The 16,063-nt window shown below is 53.6% G+C and overlaps 2 protein-coding genes across 5 annotated transcripts; one reads left to right on the top strand and one right to left on the bottom strand.

The window, feature by feature from the left end:
• Positions 1–3,321: 3,321 nt before the first annotated feature.
• On the bottom strand, positions 3,322–12,770 carry SLC25A35 (solute carrier family 25 member 35). Of its 3 annotated transcripts, XM_072821214.1 has the most exons (6): positions 11,817–12,755; positions 10,877–10,942; positions 10,386–10,538; positions 9,930–10,064; positions 3,878–4,017; positions 3,322–3,553 (listed from the first exon to the last, which is right to left on the bottom strand). In XM_072821214.1, exons 1-6 carry the CDS (start codon positions 12,189–12,191, stop codon positions 3,376–3,378), a joined length of 1,047 nt encoding a protein of 348 aa, XP_072677315.1. In that variant the 5' UTR covers positions 12,192–12,755; the 3' UTR covers positions 3,322–3,375. The 3 variants fall into 3 exon arrangements, with proteins under 3 accessions (XP_072677315.1, XP_072677317.1, XP_072677316.1); XM_072821216.1 differs by lacking the exon at positions 3,322–3,553 and having other exon boundaries at positions 3,859–4,017; XM_072821215.1 differs by lacking the exons at positions 3,322–3,553; positions 3,878–4,017 and adding an exon at positions 9,151–9,759 and having other exon boundaries at positions 11,817–12,770.
• On the top strand, positions 7,719–9,180 carry RANGRF (RAN guanine nucleotide release factor). 2 transcript variants are annotated; one of them, XM_072821217.1, is made up of 5 exons: positions 7,722–7,924; positions 8,019–8,135; positions 8,360–8,516; positions 8,610–8,695; positions 8,906–9,180. In XM_072821217.1, the coding sequence occupies exons 1-5, from the start codon at positions 7,824–7,826 to the stop codon at positions 9,027–9,029; spliced, it is 585 nt and encodes a 194-aa protein (XP_072677318.1). In that variant the 5' UTR covers positions 7,722–7,823; the 3' UTR covers positions 9,030–9,180. The 2 variants fall into 2 exon arrangements, with proteins under 2 accessions (XP_072677319.1, XP_072677318.1); XM_072821218.1 differs by lacking the exon at positions 8,610–8,695 and having other exon boundaries at positions 7,719–7,924.
• Positions 12,771–16,063: the final 3,293 nt, after the last annotated feature.

Below are 16,063 nucleotides of genomic sequence, written 5' to 3'. Positions count from 1 at the left end.
CTCAGCTAATTTTTAAAATCTGCCTGTTCTTGCCTTACGACATTGGACCTGTTTTTGGTTCCTCTGCTCTGACAGGGTTTGCTGATTGTGGGAAGCAGTGCTTGGGAAGTCAGGATGTGCATCCAGGAGACCCGTGTCTCTGCCTCTCTCTGGGTGTCAATAAATAAATAAAATCTTTAAAAAAGGAAAAGGGCCGTCTGGGTGGCTCAGTAGGTTGAGTCTCCGACTCTTGGTTTCAACTCAAGTCATAATCTCCTGGGTCATGGGATTGAGCCCTGCACCAAACCCCCACAGGGAGCTTGCTTCTCCCTCTGTGTCTCATGAATAAATTAAAAAAAAAAAAAGTTGTATTTGATAGCACTGGCAGGGGAGGAGCAGCAGGCAAAGAGAGAAGGAGAAACAGGCTCCGCACTGAACAGGGAGCCCAACACAGGGCTGGATCCCAAGACCCTGAACAAGGTCATGACCTGAGCCCAAACCAAGAGTCAGGCCTTTTTTTTTTAAGATTTTATTTATTTATTCATGAGAAACAGAGGGAGAGAGGCAGAGACACAGGCAGAGGGAAAAAGCAGGCTCCATGCAGGGAGCCCAACGTGGGACACGTGGGACTCCATCCTGGGTCTCCAGGATCAGGTCCCGGGTTGAAGGAGGTGCTAAACCACTGAACCACCCAGGCTGCCCAAGAGTCAAGACTTCTTAACTGACCGTGGGCACCCACATGCCCCCCAAAATGTAGTCTTATTAGTCGAGTTTTCCAATGGGCACCAAATGAGTGCCACGTGGGCCTCTCCATCTTCCAAAGGAAGCTGTGATGTGCATGGTGAGACCCCCTGTTCTTCCCCCTAAGAGAGAGTGACCTTGACAGGGACAGGCCTTTGGCACTTTCTTGCCCCAACTCCTTTCCACTTGCACAACTGCTCAGAGCCCTCTCCTCCCCTCACCTGCTAGGTGGATCGCTGCTCATCTCAAGAATGAGGCCAATTAGATCTTCAAATGTACTTGATTGGATTTTTTCCAAAAGATTTTATTTATTTACTCATGAGAGAGACACAGGCAGAGGGAGAAGCAGGCTCCCTGTGGGGAGCCCGATGTGGGACTCAATCCCAGGACCCCAGGATCACGCCCTGAGCCAAAGGCAGATGCTCAACCGCTGAGCCACCCAGGTGTCCCTTTCTACCACCCCCTTTGAAGAAAATCTTGCCCCACTTTAAGCTCACATCATCCTGTATATCACCTTCACCCCCTACTTTGTACTCTGCTGGCTTCCCAGTCATTCCCTGTGGAAGCGACGGCCAGTTGTTCCTCGATATCTGACTCCCTATCTACAAATACAACCCTCAAGTATTTTTGCAGGGGTTGTGTGTGCTCAAAAGAAAGATGCCGCCTCCCAGCTGCCCATTAACAGGGAGGGCTATATTCTTAAGGGAAAGGTGTTCTCTTCTCTTCAGCTGTTCCTGCTTCCTGCTGTCTGAATTGAAAACGTAATGGCTGGAACTCCAGCCCTTATATTGGACCATGAGGCAGATTTTGGACTTGGCATCATGTGGTGCAGAGTAATGAGACAGGAGGAGACTGGGTCTCTTGACACTGAAGACTACATATGAGCCTCGGAGGCCTTATGTGTGAGAGACAAACTTCTGTCATGTTTAGCCTTACTCTGATGTTTTCTATCACTTGTAGCCAAACCTTATCCTATGCCACCCTTCCTAACTCCCCCTTATTCTTCAAGGGCATTGGTACCTGGTTCATAGTCTTGCTCAATTCCTTCCATTGTCCTGGATTCACGTTTAATCATTTAATGCTCTGGACCTTTGTCCAGTGACTTCCTACATTCCACCTTGGCCAACCACCTCCCTTGGGTTTCGTCATCACCCACATCTGCTGCACCTCCAAGTTCACTGATCCAAGCACCCTGCCTGTGACCATAACCTCCCTTCCTTGCATCTTGTTTCTTCATCTTCAGGACTCAGATCTCAGTCATCAGGACCTCCAGCTCAATAACACCCCCCTCCCCAAGCCACATCTTTCTTCCCCACACATCCGACTTCCAGGCAGAACTTATCCCATGCCCTAGAAGTTGACTATCTTCTCATCATTCCCCATGTGACAAAATCCCAACCTGTCAGCTTTCTCTGAGAAAGCCAGACAACAGGGCAGACTGTCTCATAAATTTATCATAACCCACATATGGGGGAAACAGGGAATGGGAATTAGAGGTCAAAGGCCTTAAGTGGGCCCTCCAGCAGAGCAACAATAACAATATGCCAGGAACGGAGGAGGTACAGCTCTAAAAAAAGCCACCTAGGGGCACCTGGCTGGCTCAGTCAGTGGAGCATGTGATTCTTGATCTCTGGGTTGTGTGTTTGAGCGACATGGGGTGCAAAGATTATTTTTAAAATCTTAAAAAAAGGGATCCCTGGGTGGCGCAGCGGTTTGGCGCCTGCCTTTGGCCCAGGGCGCGATCCTGGAGACCCGGGATTGAATCCCATGTTGGGCTCCTGGTGCATGGAGCCTGCTTCTCTCTCTGCCTGTGTCTCTGCCTCTCTCTCTCTCTGTGACTGTCATAAAAAAAAAAATAATAATAAAATAAAATAAAATAAATAAAATAAAATAAAATCTTAAAAAAAAATAGGGCTGCCTGGGTGGCTTGGTTGGTTGAGCATCTGACTCTTGATTTGCACTCAGATCATGATCTCAGGGGCGTGAGATTGAGCCTCGTGTCAGGCTCTGCACTGAGCATGCACGGAGTCTGCTTGAGATCCTCTCTCTCCCTCTTCCTCTGCCCCCCACCCTGGAGCTCACACTCACTCTCTCACTCAAAACAAAACAAAACAAAACACTTCTGTAGCAACATCTAAAGCTAATAAAGTCCCTTCCTTTTTTGGGGTTTCATCAGTCAACAGCTTGATGCTGGGAGCTCCGCACACCCTTTCCAGCCCAAGTCACTGCTGCGGCGTATTCTTCACTTTTGCAATCTTAACACAGAATTCATTTGATCAACAATCTCAGTTGAGGGATTCCCAGGTGGCTCAGTGATTTGGTGCCTGCCTTTCGGCCCAGGGCATGATCCTGGGGTCCCAGGATTGAGTCCTGCATCCGGCTCCCTACATGGAGCCTGCTTCTTCTCTGCCGGTCTCTCTACCTCTCTCTCACCACCTCGTATGGCACCTGTCACCCTCTAGGTGCTCAGTAAGTACAGGTGGAACACATGAATAAATATAAATGTTAACATTAGTAAAGATTGATAGATTTTTTTTCTTCTATAAAAGAAAAAATCACTCAGTGATTCTCATTTCCGGTGGCTCAGCTTCACAGGTCCTCTCAAGCATTTATTTCTTTTACTTCCTTTCTCTAGTGGTTCAAAGTGACAAGCTCTTATGACATCAAATGAGGGACACTGTGTGTGTGTGTGTGTGTGTGTGTGTGTGTGTGTGTGTAGGGGGGGTAGACGGACACAAAAACAGTAAGTCTTACCTTTTTCTCAATGTAACACCTGCCTGGCAGCCAACAGGGTCCGGGGGCGCAGGCAGGCCCATCTCCCCACCTCCTGACTCTGGGGTGGAAATTAAAGAAATTTCAGCCAGTCCTTGGACATGTGGGGGCAGCACCAGCCAGACAGTGGAGCCCCATGGGCTGCTAGGGTGGGGCTTGGATTGGAATCCTGTCTCAGGTTCCAGGAAACACCTTCCTGTGTGAGCAGCCCACTAGGAGTGCCTGCGACTGTGAGTCACTCCCCGCCCTCCACGCCGGGGAGGGGTGGGTTTGTGCAGCTTCTTTATCTGCCAGGTCAGCCTGTGGCCACAGAATGGGGGGGATTCAAGAGGATCTCTCACTCAGGTAAAGAGAATGGTGAAGGGCCTCCTCCCAGGGCACTCACAGGGAGGGAGATAGAGCCGAAAGGAACCATCTCCACGGAGGATCTTCTAGGAGAGGCTCAGGGTGCCACGGGAGTGCTCTGCAGGGAACGGGGCACCACCTGTCAGGCTCAGCGAGGGCTTCCCAGGAATGACAGGACACCTGTCATGATAGGAAAGGAAAGGAGTAAGGACACCGGAGGACACCTGAGAAGAGCAGAATGAAGTGCCAGGAAGCAGGCACAGCACTCTCCAGGCAGGAAATGCTGGCTTCAACTGGGGCGTGCAGTGGAAGCCCAGATGGAAGGGGATGGAAGGATCCCAGAGCCGCTGGGGTGCAGAATCACCAGGAACTGGATATGAGAGGATGAGGACAGAGCAGAGCCCATGGGTGAAGCCCAGACTTCCTGGTTGGACCACCAGGTGGGTGCTGATCTCTGTAGTTGTGATTGGATCACAGAGGCTGGGAGGAAGGTGATGGGCTCTGCTTCGCCGCGCTGGGACTGAGGTGTTAGTGGGCCGCGAGAACGGAGGTATCCAGCAGGCTGGCGGGAGAGGTCTGGGATGGAGATGATCTGGGAGCCCCTGGTGTATGTACGTACGGAGAAGGTCACCTAGGAGGTCCGGCAACCGTGTTTAAGGGGTTGGCAGTAAAATTAGGAGGCTCAGTGGCTGGCTTCCCACCACCTGAGTCGCGGGAATATCCTGGGATGCCCTTGGGAAGGAAGCCAGGGCAACAGAGGGCCTAGGGAGCCAGCCCAAGCCCTCCACCGCCGAGTCCTAGCTCTGCTGACCGAGGCAAACTCTTCTGGCCCCAAGATCCTCTCCCAACTGAGTGCATGCAGCCTGCCCCCACCCCCAACACTTCCCCTGTGGCTGGTTACAAGGAAGTGATGTATTAGCTAACTAAAGCAGATGAAAAGCACAAAGTTGTGTGGCACTTTGGGGGCTGGGGCCCCATGGATTCCCAACGATACCTTCCAGAAGGTTCCAAGGGAAGGAATAGGGGGCTTCCCCCACCCTCCCACCCCTACTCCCACCCCGGGGGTTAAAGACACAGGGACTGTAGCCCGAGGAGACCCCTCCTCACCCATGAGAATGTAACGTACCTCCCCCTCCCCGTGAGGATCCATCAGATTCTGAAGAGCTGCCACGAGACCCCTCCCCACACCTCCTCCCTCCCTCAGAGGCAGGCCAGGCCATGGGGGGTGGGGGGAGGCGATGGAGGGTGGGGGATGTGTGCTACAGCGTACCACCTCTCCCAAGTCACCTCCTCCTCCTACTTCTGGAACAGATGCTGAGAGACACATGTGAAATGCAGGAGGGCCCGTGTCCATCGAGAGGTCAAAAGTGCGGGCTGCCAGAACCAAGCTAGGAGAACATGACACTCATTCGGAGGGCGCATGCCCTTTGCCAGCTCCAGGCAGAGGGTCCTGAGGAATGTCGCTGAGTATGGTCACTTGGTGCACTTGTCTCGGTGTCACTGGCTTGGACAATCCCACACCCAAAAGGAGGAATGGCAGGATCAGAGGGGCTGGACTCTACCTCTGGGAAGTGGAGGCAGTAAAGCACCCAGTCTTGTGACTTAGGGGCAAGAACAGAGGCCCTCTCTCCTCTTTGCCCTGTCCACAACCAAACCCTTCACTGCCTACTTCTGTCGGGCGTCACCATTCTTCTTGGCCTGGCCACCATCTTTGACACTCTCTTCATGCTTCCTCTACGCTTTGCGGACCCCCCAGACTATGGCTTCTCTTGCTTATTGCTTTTCTGGCTTCATCTCTTCCTCTCCTGTCTCTCTACGAGCTTAGTGTAGACCCTCATCCCCCTGAACTTGGGATATTACCGACTTCTTATTCTGTTTCACCCTGACTGGTCTAACACCAACTGCAATAAGCATCGGATGCCTCAAGGTACAGTCTGTTTTCCACCAGCCAACACTCATTTCAGATGCCAACCATAAATCTTACAAGTCCCTAAGTAACCACATCTCTGGCCAACTGGCTATAAATCCCACAGTTCCTGAAATGCCCAGAGGTTCAATAATTCACTGAAACAACTCGAACTAAGGGAAGTACTATACTTTTGATTGCTGTTTCACTCTAAGGACACATAAATGTAAGATCTGGAAGGGTCCTGGAAGGAGAGCTTCCAAGCTCATTCCCTGACACATCAGTGTGTTTGCCATCCAAGAAGTTCCCTTGAGCCTTGATGTCCAGAATCTTTATTGGGGCTTGCTTTTTTTTTTTTTTTTAAGATTTTATTTATTTATTCCTTCATTCATCAGAGACACACACACACACAGAGAGAGAGAGAGAGAGAGAGAGAGAGAGAGGCAGAAGCAGGCTCCATGCAGGGAGCCGGACGCGGGACTCAACCACCCCCCCCCCAAGGGGCACCTGGGTGAGTCAGTGGTTGAGCATTTGCCTTGGGCTCAGGGCGTGATCCCGGGGACCAGGGATCGAGTCCCGAGTCCCGCATCGGGCTCCCCCCAGGAAGCATGCTTCTCCCTCTGCCTGTGTCTCTGCCTCTCTGTGTCTCTCATGAATAAGTAAATAAAATCTTAAAAAAAAAAAAAGTGCACAAGTCCTCTCCAGTGTCACTGTTTCCAGCTCCTGCCACCTGTCCCTCACTGCACCCTGGCCAAGCCAATACACTTCCATCTCCCAAGATACGCCCTTTCAAAAGTTCCAAGTCGGGATCCCTGGGTGGCGCAGCGGTTTAGCGCCTGCCTTTGGCCCAGCGCGCGATCCTGGAGACCCGGGATCGAATCCCACGTCGGGCTTCTGGTGCATGGAGCCTGCTTCTCCCTCTGCCTGTGTCTCTGCCTCTCTCTCTCTCTGTGTGTGACTATCATAAAAATAAAATAAAAAAAAAAAAACTTAAAACAAAAAAAACCCAAAAGTTCCAAGTCTTTGCACCTGATATTCCTCTGCCTAAAACACCCCTAGGATGCCCTGGTGAATTTTGGGTCAACCTTTAATACTCAAAGTGTTCCCAGCAGTCCTTGGTGAGGCAGGGATCATGACCTAACTGCCTTTGTATCTCCAGCTTCGGTAAGGGGCCCCAAAATGAGGAGTCCCCTGGCCCCAGGGCCATGAAATCATTAGGGTCCGTAAGTAGAGGCAGCACTTGGAACCCCGTGGGTAAGGCGTTTATCCATTCATCCCACAATACCTAATGGCCCTGTTATGTTCTGAACACTGGCAGGCGCTGGGGATTAAACACGAATGGAGAAATCAGCTGGGAGAATGTAACTGGGCGAAAACTTTTGAGAACATTCTAAAAAATCAATGAAAGAGAAACAACAGAGGGTTTAATCCGTGTTTTCCTCCAGGTGCGTGTGGGGGCGGCCAGCCTCTCCACCCCACCCACCCCCACCGAGTTCTCAAGGCAAGATTTGAGACGGATTAAACGCCTAATCCGCGGGTTGGGTCTCGCCTGCAGGAAGGGCCTCACACCTGGCCCCACTGTTCCCCTAAATCCCCGCATCCGGGGAATTAGCGGTCGGGTTTGCAGCTCGCTGCCTCCAAGTCCCCCCCAAGAAGGGAGCTGCAAGACCTTCAAAGGTATTCTCCCGATTCAGGAGACCCCACCCAGACGTCAACCCCTTGCCCGAGCAAGGGTCCCCAAGGAAGGTCTCAAGCGACAGTCTCAGAAGGCGCGACCTCTTTAAAGAAGGGAGACTGTGGGCGCGGGCTGGAGGGCACCGGGCGCTCACAAACCCCGGCGCCAGGGTCGGACCTCGCCGCTTGCAGCCCGCGGCAGCCCCCAGGTTCCGCCCCCGCGAGAGCCAGGCTTCCGGGAGCCGCCCCGCTGGGCACCGCCCCCCAAGGCGCAGACGCTAATTGGCCAGCGCGGCCGAGGGGGCGGGGCCAACCCGTAAAGGGGCGGGAGCTAAGGTGGACCGGAGGCGGCGGCGGTGATGGTGATGCCGCGTGGCCACACGTGAGTTTCTTCTATATCTCTCTGATGCCCGCACCCAGTCCCAGGCCCATGGAGCCCACGCGAGACTACCCGCTGTTCGGGGGCGCCTTCTCCGCCACTCTGCCTCCGGGGGCCCTTGACGTAAGGTGAGAAGGCGCGAGCGCCGCGGACCCGTCCGGTGGGATGAGGGGAGAAGCGAGGGCTCAGCCGGTGGGGGGGGTCTGCCTCGACTCTCTCCAGCGACCTGCGACCGGTCCCGGACAATCAGGAAGTTTTCTGCCACCGCGTGACTGACCAGAGCCTGATCGTGGAACTTCTGGAGCTGCAGGCCCACGTGCAGGGCGAGGAGGCTGCGCGGTGAGGGAGGCGGCCGCCCGCGCGGCTGGCCAATGGGAGGGCCGGAGCCGAAGAGGTGGGCGGGGCCTGCGGCAGGACGGTTAATCAGGGCCGTGAGACAGCCCAAGGGCAACACCTTATCGCGGGAAGTGAGCGAAGCTTAAAGGGCTCGATGATGCTGGGCAGGAGGGAGTGGGCGGCCGGTCACCGTCCCTCCCTGACCCCGCCCGCGCCCCCTCCTCTAGGTACCACTTTGAGGACGTGGGCGGGATGCAGGAGGCTAGGGCCCTGCAAGTGGACAGTGTGCAGCCCCTCCTTTCGGAGAACCTGGCTCTCCGGAGCTACTGTCAAGAAGCCTGGGTCCTCTCTGGCAAGCAGCAGGTAGCTAAAGAAAACCACCAGGTGAGAGCACGGGAGTGTGAGATTCCTGGAGGGGTGATGGGAGGGGCCCTGGGGGGCGGGGTCAGGTAAGCATCTTGACCCTGATCCCTTCAGGTAGCAAAGGACGTGATGGTGCACCAGGCTTTGTTGCGGCTGCCCCGCTATCAGACTGATGTCCTGGTCACCTTCAATGAGCCCCCGTAAGGAGGACAGAAAGGACACATGGCTCATGACTGGGTCCCCCAGGAGGATCTGCTGGGAGGGGCAGAGCGGGGAGACTGGCTGGTGGGGTCCTCCAAGAAAGAGGGAGAGGGCCAGAGGCTTGGGGTCCTCCTGGGAACAGGAAGTGGGACTGTCACCACCTGAGGCCTGGATGATGTTCTTTCTCCATCTGTTCCCCCACCCCCAAGCCCTGACAATAGGTTATCTCTTGGTCCTGAAAATCTGTCACTTCTGCCTTGGAGCCTGGGTGACTTTGAACAGCTGGTGACCAGTCTGACCCTTCACGATCCCAACATCTTTGGTCCCCAGTAAAGATGCTGAAACACTGCGTAAAGCTGCTGAAGCACACAGGGACCCCGTTCTGCAAGGGGACCAAGGAGTTGGATATATGCCCTTAATTCCTTCCCTGTGCATAAACATAAGACACCTCCTGTCTGCAGAAATAAACTTGCTTTATAACGAAGATAATATCTCTGTGCCTTGCTGAATCCAACAAGACACCTGGGTCCCCCCTGGTTCCTTTTGGTCTTGGAGTGGGGGGTTAAAAGTTTGTGCATAGGATCAGAAGGGGACCCAAGGCCATCCACATAAAAGGAGGGAATACTTTGGAGTGATTGGCTCTGCCCTGAGAGAGGGGGTGTGACGTGTCCAGGAGGATGGGTAGGGAAGGTTTAAAGTGACACCCAAGGAAGGGAGGCAGACTGTTCCTTGTAGTGATTTAACCCTGAGAAAACAGATGGGGAGTGGTGTTGGCTGTCCCCCTTGGGTGGATGACAGGTCACCTGGTCAGAAGTCACCAGGATATAGTAGTGGAGGCAGAAGTGTCCAAGGAGTGCTGATTTGGTGGTGTGTGCAAGAGTGGCTGTTGTCATTTGGTGTACGTGTAGTAGAGGGTGCGTAACTGGTCCCAGAAGAAGAGGGAAAGGATGGTGTGGGGGCCAAGGCGGAAGTAGGAGGCACCTATACCCTTGTACATGCCAAAAATGCCCTCTGTCCGAGCAGTTTGCAGCAGAGCATCCAGGATCCCCCGGTACATGAGGCCCTGAGAGCGGGTTGAGAGGGAGGGAGAGCACAGGGAAGGAGTCTGTCAGAGCCCACCAGGGGCGTCATCTCAGCGGGCTGCATTTTAGGCTGTCCCACCTGCACCCACAATTTGCTTTCACCCACCGCCTGGCCTTCCCTGCCTGCTGGCACTCCAGAGTACCCCCTTACCTTGCCCCGAGCATCTGTGGGCTGGTTGTAGAGCCTTGTACTGGCCACATCAAAGGGTGTCATGGCCAGGACCACTGCAATGCCACTCACCATGGCAGCCACCAGAGCAACCTTCCAGCTCTGGGGAGGAAATATCTAAGGGTGGAGGGAGGAAGAGAATTTTGTCAACCAATTGTTTAACCCCTGGGAAAGAACGGGGCCCTGCCCTGGGGATAGAGTAGAGAGCCTGTAACTCAGGGAGCTCCCAAGGGCAGGATGCTCCAGCACTCAGATGCACCATCTGGGATGAGGTGACAAGAGGATCATGGGAAGGGCGTAAAGAGTCTGTGACCCTCAAGTCCTCCTGCCATTCCCTCGCATCGAACATCACCATGCGACATTCATGGGCCCCAATTCAGCTTGCCCTCCCACTGCCCGCACCCCCAGTGTGGCCCCATCCCTTTTGCCGGGCAGTACCTCCCACTGAGTGATGAAGTCCTTGGTGGATGAGAAGGTGCAGAGCTGGGTGGAAGAACCGATGATAACTCGGGGCAGGCCGCCCAGGGCCCCACGCCACAACCCCACCAGACCATGTTTCTGGCCAATCTTGCTTAGCGCCTGAAACATGCCCTGGTAGGGGGAAGACCACGGGGGCGGGCTTCAGTCACCCCGGCATCAGGGAGCTGCCACCTAACCCTGCCAAAGAGGGGTCTTGAACGGGCACCCGGTGTCTGGACAACCAGTTCCATGTGGACTTAGATTTGGAATGTTTCTATCACCCGCACTGTTCTCTTCCTCACCACTCCACAGGAGGGGCAGGGGGTGGGTGCTGAATCGGTGGGCTAGGCAAGCCATGGCTGCCTTGCAGCAGTTGGGCACAGGTAGAGAGCTGCGGGGTGGGTGGTGCAGGAAGTGGGGGGAACGGGAAAGAATGGGCAGGGACCCCAGTAGGGTTGGAAAACACTTACCTGATGCTTATACTGATGTCCTACAGCAATTTCTGAGGCTGCCTGTGCCTGTAGGTGTGTCTTTACCTGGGGACAAGAGAATGTCATGGCCTACGGCCCAGTGGTCAGCCTCCCACCTCAAAGACTTGAACGCCTGACCCTATCACACTTCCTCCAGGGTGTTCAGCAAGGAGTATCCTTTTAATCTGATCATTGTTGTTGTTCCCACTTAACACGTTGGTCATGAGACTCTGTGTCCCTTGGCTCCGGTCCCAGGGGATGGATCTCCTAGCACTGCAAGATACCCCACGCCCTCTACATCTTCCTTCCCTTGGGGGTTGAGTGGGGGATGGACAGGTTAGAGAATAGCAACATTTCCTAAGACTGTCCCTGTTAGGCAGCACTTGGGTGTCCGGCCTCTCATGTCAGCTCCTATTCCCAGACTGGATCTCTAGTTACCACCATGACCAGACTCCTCCATCCAACTCTGGGGCAGGTTGCCGTAAAACTTGCTCTCTGGCTCCCAAGCCCCAAGGAGGCATGTGGAGGCTGACTTTGGAGGGGTCACTGTTTCTGAATGTCATATCCTAGGAGTGAGACCAGATTTGCCTCTCTTATAGAACTGCCTGACCGCCAGTGTCTTCCAGGAGGAACACTAAGCAGAACCTAGTCCTAGCAGCAAGCAGCTGTGTGACCTTGAGCTGGTCACTTCCCTTCTCTGGGCCTCAGGCTATTGATCCTTTACCTATTCCAGAAAACTCAAAGGAGGAGACTGTGGGATTATAATTCTGTGGTGCCCAGGACTCTCCCTCATCCCTACACCCACTGACGATGTTACTCAGATTCTTCATTGTTCCCTGCACAAACCCACTTCCAATCTCAGTGTCAGATTGTGAAGGCCCAGGCCCCACCCTACACCAAGGGTCTGCCTGGAGGCCCCAGGCAAGACCCTTCCTCTCACCATGTAGATGGGGCTCCCCAAATAGGCTCCCATGACCCCAGCCAGGGCCCCAGCTGCTGCGCTTCGCGGAGGGCTGAGGGTGCCTTCGGCAGTATGCAGGTAGCCTCTGGCCTCAGCCAGGCTGTAGGTGCCCAGGCGGATGCCATTCATCAGGAACTGGTATAAGAGGGCAGGGGCCAGTCCCTTCTGCAGGGCAGCCAGGCCATCCACCCTGCCGATGGTGATGAAAGCGTGGAAGACATTTCGGTAGTGCCGCTGGTAGGTGCCGGGGGCCTTCAATTCTCCCTGCAACTGCATCCTGGTCTTTACCACCTCCAGAGGGTTGGTGAACACACAGGCCCCGCAGGCTGCCAGGCCGCTCATCAAGAAGTCCATGGTGGGGTCGCAGTGACAGGAAGTGACCCAGGAGTAAGAAAGTAAAAATGAGCCTCAGAAATGGAGTCAGAACTCAGGGGGTAGGCCTCCGTCTTGGCAAGTTTGGACTGCAGGAGGCAGGAACTGAGAGATTTGGGGTGAAGAATGTTAGGGTCAGATGTCAAGAGGTCAAAGGTTAGCTGGAATTTGGGAGTCAGGAGCTGGCAAAGAGAGAAGGAAAAGGAGTTTAGGAGAGTCTGGTGGGAAGGTTATGGCAGTGCCCCGTCGGTCACGGGATCCGAGGTCAAGGAGGGGCAGAAGCCAGGCGGATGGCAGGTGGGATGATGGGGATGGTCAGCCACGGGCCCGGGAGCAGAGAAGGGAAAGGCGGATTGGGGCGATGGGAGCCGAGAGAGAGAGGAAAAAGAAAACCAGCAGGTTACGGAGGAAGAGGATCCGGGAGGAGATCGGTGGCGTCTGGATCGGGGGTGGGGGTGAAGGAAGTCGGAACTCCGGGCCGGGGATGATGTCCCCAGGCAGCTGCCGGAGCTCGCAGCAGCTCGGCCCGGGGAGCCTGCGGAGGCCGGGCCGCCACACTCCAGCAGCGGAGCGCGGCGCCCAATGGGGAGCCGAGGCGAGCGGGGGCCGGCAGCGCCAGCCAATCAGCGCCGAGCCAGCTCCGCGGCCAATGGGAGGCGCCCTCGGCGGCCCGGCCCCCGGAATCCGCGTGGAGAGCGTTGGAATTAACTCTCCCCGCGCCGGCGCCGGCGCCCGCGCCCCAGACTCGGGGCTCCGGGAGGGGCGCCCCGGGGGCCGAGCGGGGAGGACAGCTTGGCGAGCCGAGGCCGAGAGCCGAGGCAGCAGCCCCCTACTGGGCGGGGGATGGTGGTGGGGTGGGGTGGGGTGTTGGCGCCGCTCCCGGGGCAGGTGGAGGGCGCCCCTCCCTTCCCTCCAGTCCGGGTCGGCGGCAGGCGGGGACTGCCAGCCTGCGGATCTGCTAGCTCCCCTCCCCCCCCCGCCGATTCTGGCGCCAGGTGAGCCCGGAAGCTGGGGCTCCGCCCACAGGTGCGGAGGGGACACACCTGCTGGACCGGGCCGATCTCTAAGGCCGGCGACCGGATCCGTAGGTCCCAGAGCCAGGGTGTGGCTGGCTGCGGGCAGCGAAGGATGGCGTGGGAGCGCACTCACAGCCCTGAGCTCTTGATCCTCGCCGCAATCCAGAGAAGGGCGGACCCGGGCTAGACAGGGAGGTTGATCCCCGGGTTTAGCCTTCCACTATCAGCTAGCGGTGGGAGGGCGCCTGGGATTCTGGACTCCTGTCCTTGCTCGTGAGTCTGGTAGCTGTTAATCACGGGTGAACTGGTGAAAGAGGCTGGGGGAGCTAGCCACTCCGGGAAGGGCTTGAGGGAGAAAGAAGGCTTGGAGAAAGAAAGGATGAGGCAGGAGGAGGAGGAGGAGGAGGCGGCAGAGGCTGTCTGCCTGCGTGTGAAGCAGCCACCACATTTAGACTCAGAGTGCCCTTTGGAGTTCCTGTGTGTGTCTATTTGCTTACCAGCTAGATGACCTTAGGCAAATTATTTAACATTTCAGAGATTCTTTTGTAAATGGGAATGCTAAGTATCTATTGCTCTTACCTGGGTGCAAGTGTTGGACTCCTACTAAGTGCTCAGATAGCAGGTTTCCAGAAAAGTCACAGGCTGTCAGACCCCTGTGACACTTGCATATCCTGTTTCCACGGCTGGAAATGACTCTAACCCCCTTTGGTGATTCCCAATCCTTCCTCACCTTGAGCTATGTCTCTCCTGACCCTGGAAGCTTTGGCAAGTTCTCCACTTTCAAGCTGTTTCCCTCTGGCTCTGCTCCTCTAACAGTTATCCACATTTCTCATTTTAATTAGCAGTTATTTACTGTCTGACTCCTTCCCTACCCAAGGAGTTCTTAGATACCCCCTGGGGACTGGGTCTGAGTCCTCTCTATCTCGCCATTGTCCTGCTACCACATTGAGCCTTAGGGAGACTGGAGGGGTCAGAGCAAAGTACAGCAAATAGCAGGACTTCCCACCGGGCTTCTCAAGAGGGACTGAAACAGTCCTCGGAAAATTTCCAAGGGATGCTCCCAGATTTCTCCACCTGGTGGATGGGATGAGAATCTTTTTTTTTTTTTTTTAAGATTTTATTTATTTATTCATGAGATCCAGAGAGAGAGAGAGAGAAAGGCACAGAGACACAGGCAGAGGGAGAAGCAGGTTCCATGCAGGGAGCCCGATGTGGGACTTTATCCCAGGACCCCGGGATCACACCCTGAGCCGAAGGCAGATGGTCAACCACTGAGCCACCCAGGTCTTCCCCCAAATATATATTTAAGGTTCATCCAATCTTTTTCTTTTTTTAAGATTTTATTTATTTGACAAAGAGTGTGCATGAGCAGGATCAGAGGGAAAAGCAGATCCCTCTGAGCAAGGAGCCTCACCTGGGGCTTAATGCATGACCTGAGCCAAAGGCAGATGCTCAGCCCACGGAGTCACCCAGGTGCCCCAGTCTTAGCCATTCTAATGGGTGTGCAGTGGTACCTACTGTTTTAATTTGTGATTTCCTAATGACAAATGATGCCAAGCATCTTTTCATATGCTTTTTGCCATCTGTTTATCTCCCCCACCCCAGCTTTATGGAGATGTCATTGACATATAACATACGTTAATTTTAAGGTCTATAAAAAAAAAAAGTTTAAGGTATACACTTGATGACTTGGTACATATATATTGTGAGACGATCACCACAATAAGATTAGCACCTCTATCCCCTCATATGATGACCCTATGTGTATGTGTGTGTGTGTGTGGGGGGGGGGGGGTGATAACTTCTAAGGTCTACACTCTTAGCAACTTTCAATATTACGGTTAATCATAGTTGCCATTCTGTACATTAGATCCCCAGAACTCATTTTAGAGCTGGAAATTTATACTGTTGTATATCTTCTTTAGTGAGGTGCCGGATCTTAATTGGGTTGTTTTTGTTTGTTGAGGTGAAGAGCTATTTGTGTATCTTGGATGAAATCATCCTTTATCAGATATGTGTTTCAGAAATGTTTACTCACTGCCTATGACTTGTCTTTCCATTCTCCTACAGTATCTTTTGCAGAGCAGAAGTTTTTAATTATATCAAAATTTAATGTCAAATTTTTGTCCTTCACAGACTGTGCTTTTGGTGTTGTATCTAAAAGCATATTGCCAAACCCAGGGTAGCCTAGATTAGCTCCTATATTTTCTCCTAGAAATCTTATAGTTTTATATTTTACATACAGGTCTATGTTTTTTGTTTTTTGGTTTGTTTTTTGTTTTTAGAGTGAATGGTGTAAAGGTCTGGGTCGAGATTTAAAAAAAAAAAATATATATATATATATATATATATATATATATATGGCAACCTGGGTGGCTCAGTGGTTTAGCACCGCCTTCAGCCCAGGTTGTGATCCTGGAGACCCAGGATCTAGTCCCAAGTTGGGCTCCCTGCATGGAGCCTGCTTCTCCCTCTGCCTGTGTCTCTCATGAATGAATAAATAAAAATCATATATATATATATATATATATATATATATATATATATATATATATGGGGTTCCCTGGGTGGCTCAGCAGTTTAGTGCCTGCTTTTGGCCCAGGGTGTGATCCTGGAGTCCCGGGATTGAGTCCCACATCGGGCTCCCCACAGGGAGCCTGCTTCTCCATCTGCCTCTCTCTCTGTGTCTCTCATAAATAGACAAATAAAAAAATAAAAAAAACATATCTATGTCCCAATTGTGCCAGCAACTTTGTTGCGAAGACTATCCTTTCTCCATTGAACTGCCTTTGCTTTTTTGATAAACATCAGTTAAATGTATTTGTGTAGTCTCTCTCT

Source organism: Canis lupus, chromosome 3 (genome assembly GCF_048164855.1).
Source record: "Canis lupus baileyi chromosome 3, mCanLup2.hap1, whole genome shotgun sequence".
Classification (NCBI taxonomy): domain Eukaryota; kingdom Metazoa; phylum Chordata; class Mammalia; order Carnivora; family Canidae; genus Canis; species Canis lupus.
The sequence above is the reverse complement of the archived record's forward strand: the minus strand, read 5'-3'. Positions and strand labels throughout refer to the sequence as shown.

What these genes read in the sequence shown, in the direction of transcription:
- SLC25A35 (XM_072821214.1), bottom strand. Translation starts at nt 12,191, where the DNA reads ATGGACTTCTTGATGAGCGGCCTGGCAGCCTGCGGGGCCTGTGTGTTC. An exon ending in TGGGGAGCCCCATCTACATG is followed by an intron (nt 10,943 to 11,816) that starts GTGAGAGGAAGG and finishes TCTTGTCCCCAG; the next exon opens with GTAAAGACACACCTACAGGC. An exon ending in ACTTCATCACTCAGTGGGAG is followed by an intron (nt 10,065 to 10,385) that starts GTACTGCCCGGC and finishes CTCCACCCTTAG; the next exon opens with ATATTTCCTCCCCAGAGCTG.
- RANGRF (XM_072821217.1), top strand. Translation starts at nt 7,824, where the DNA reads ATGCCCGCACCCAGTCCCAGGCCCATGGAGCCCACGCGAGACTACCCG. An exon ending in CCGGGGGCCCTTGACGTAAG is followed by an intron (nt 7,925 to 8,018) that starts GTGAGAAGGCGC and finishes GACTCTCTCCAG; the next exon opens with CGACCTGCGACCGGTCCCGG. An exon ending in TAGCTAAAGAAAACCACCAG is followed by an intron (nt 8,517 to 8,609) that starts GTGAGAGCACGG and finishes TGATCCCTTCAG; the next exon opens with GTAGCAAAGGACGTGATGGT.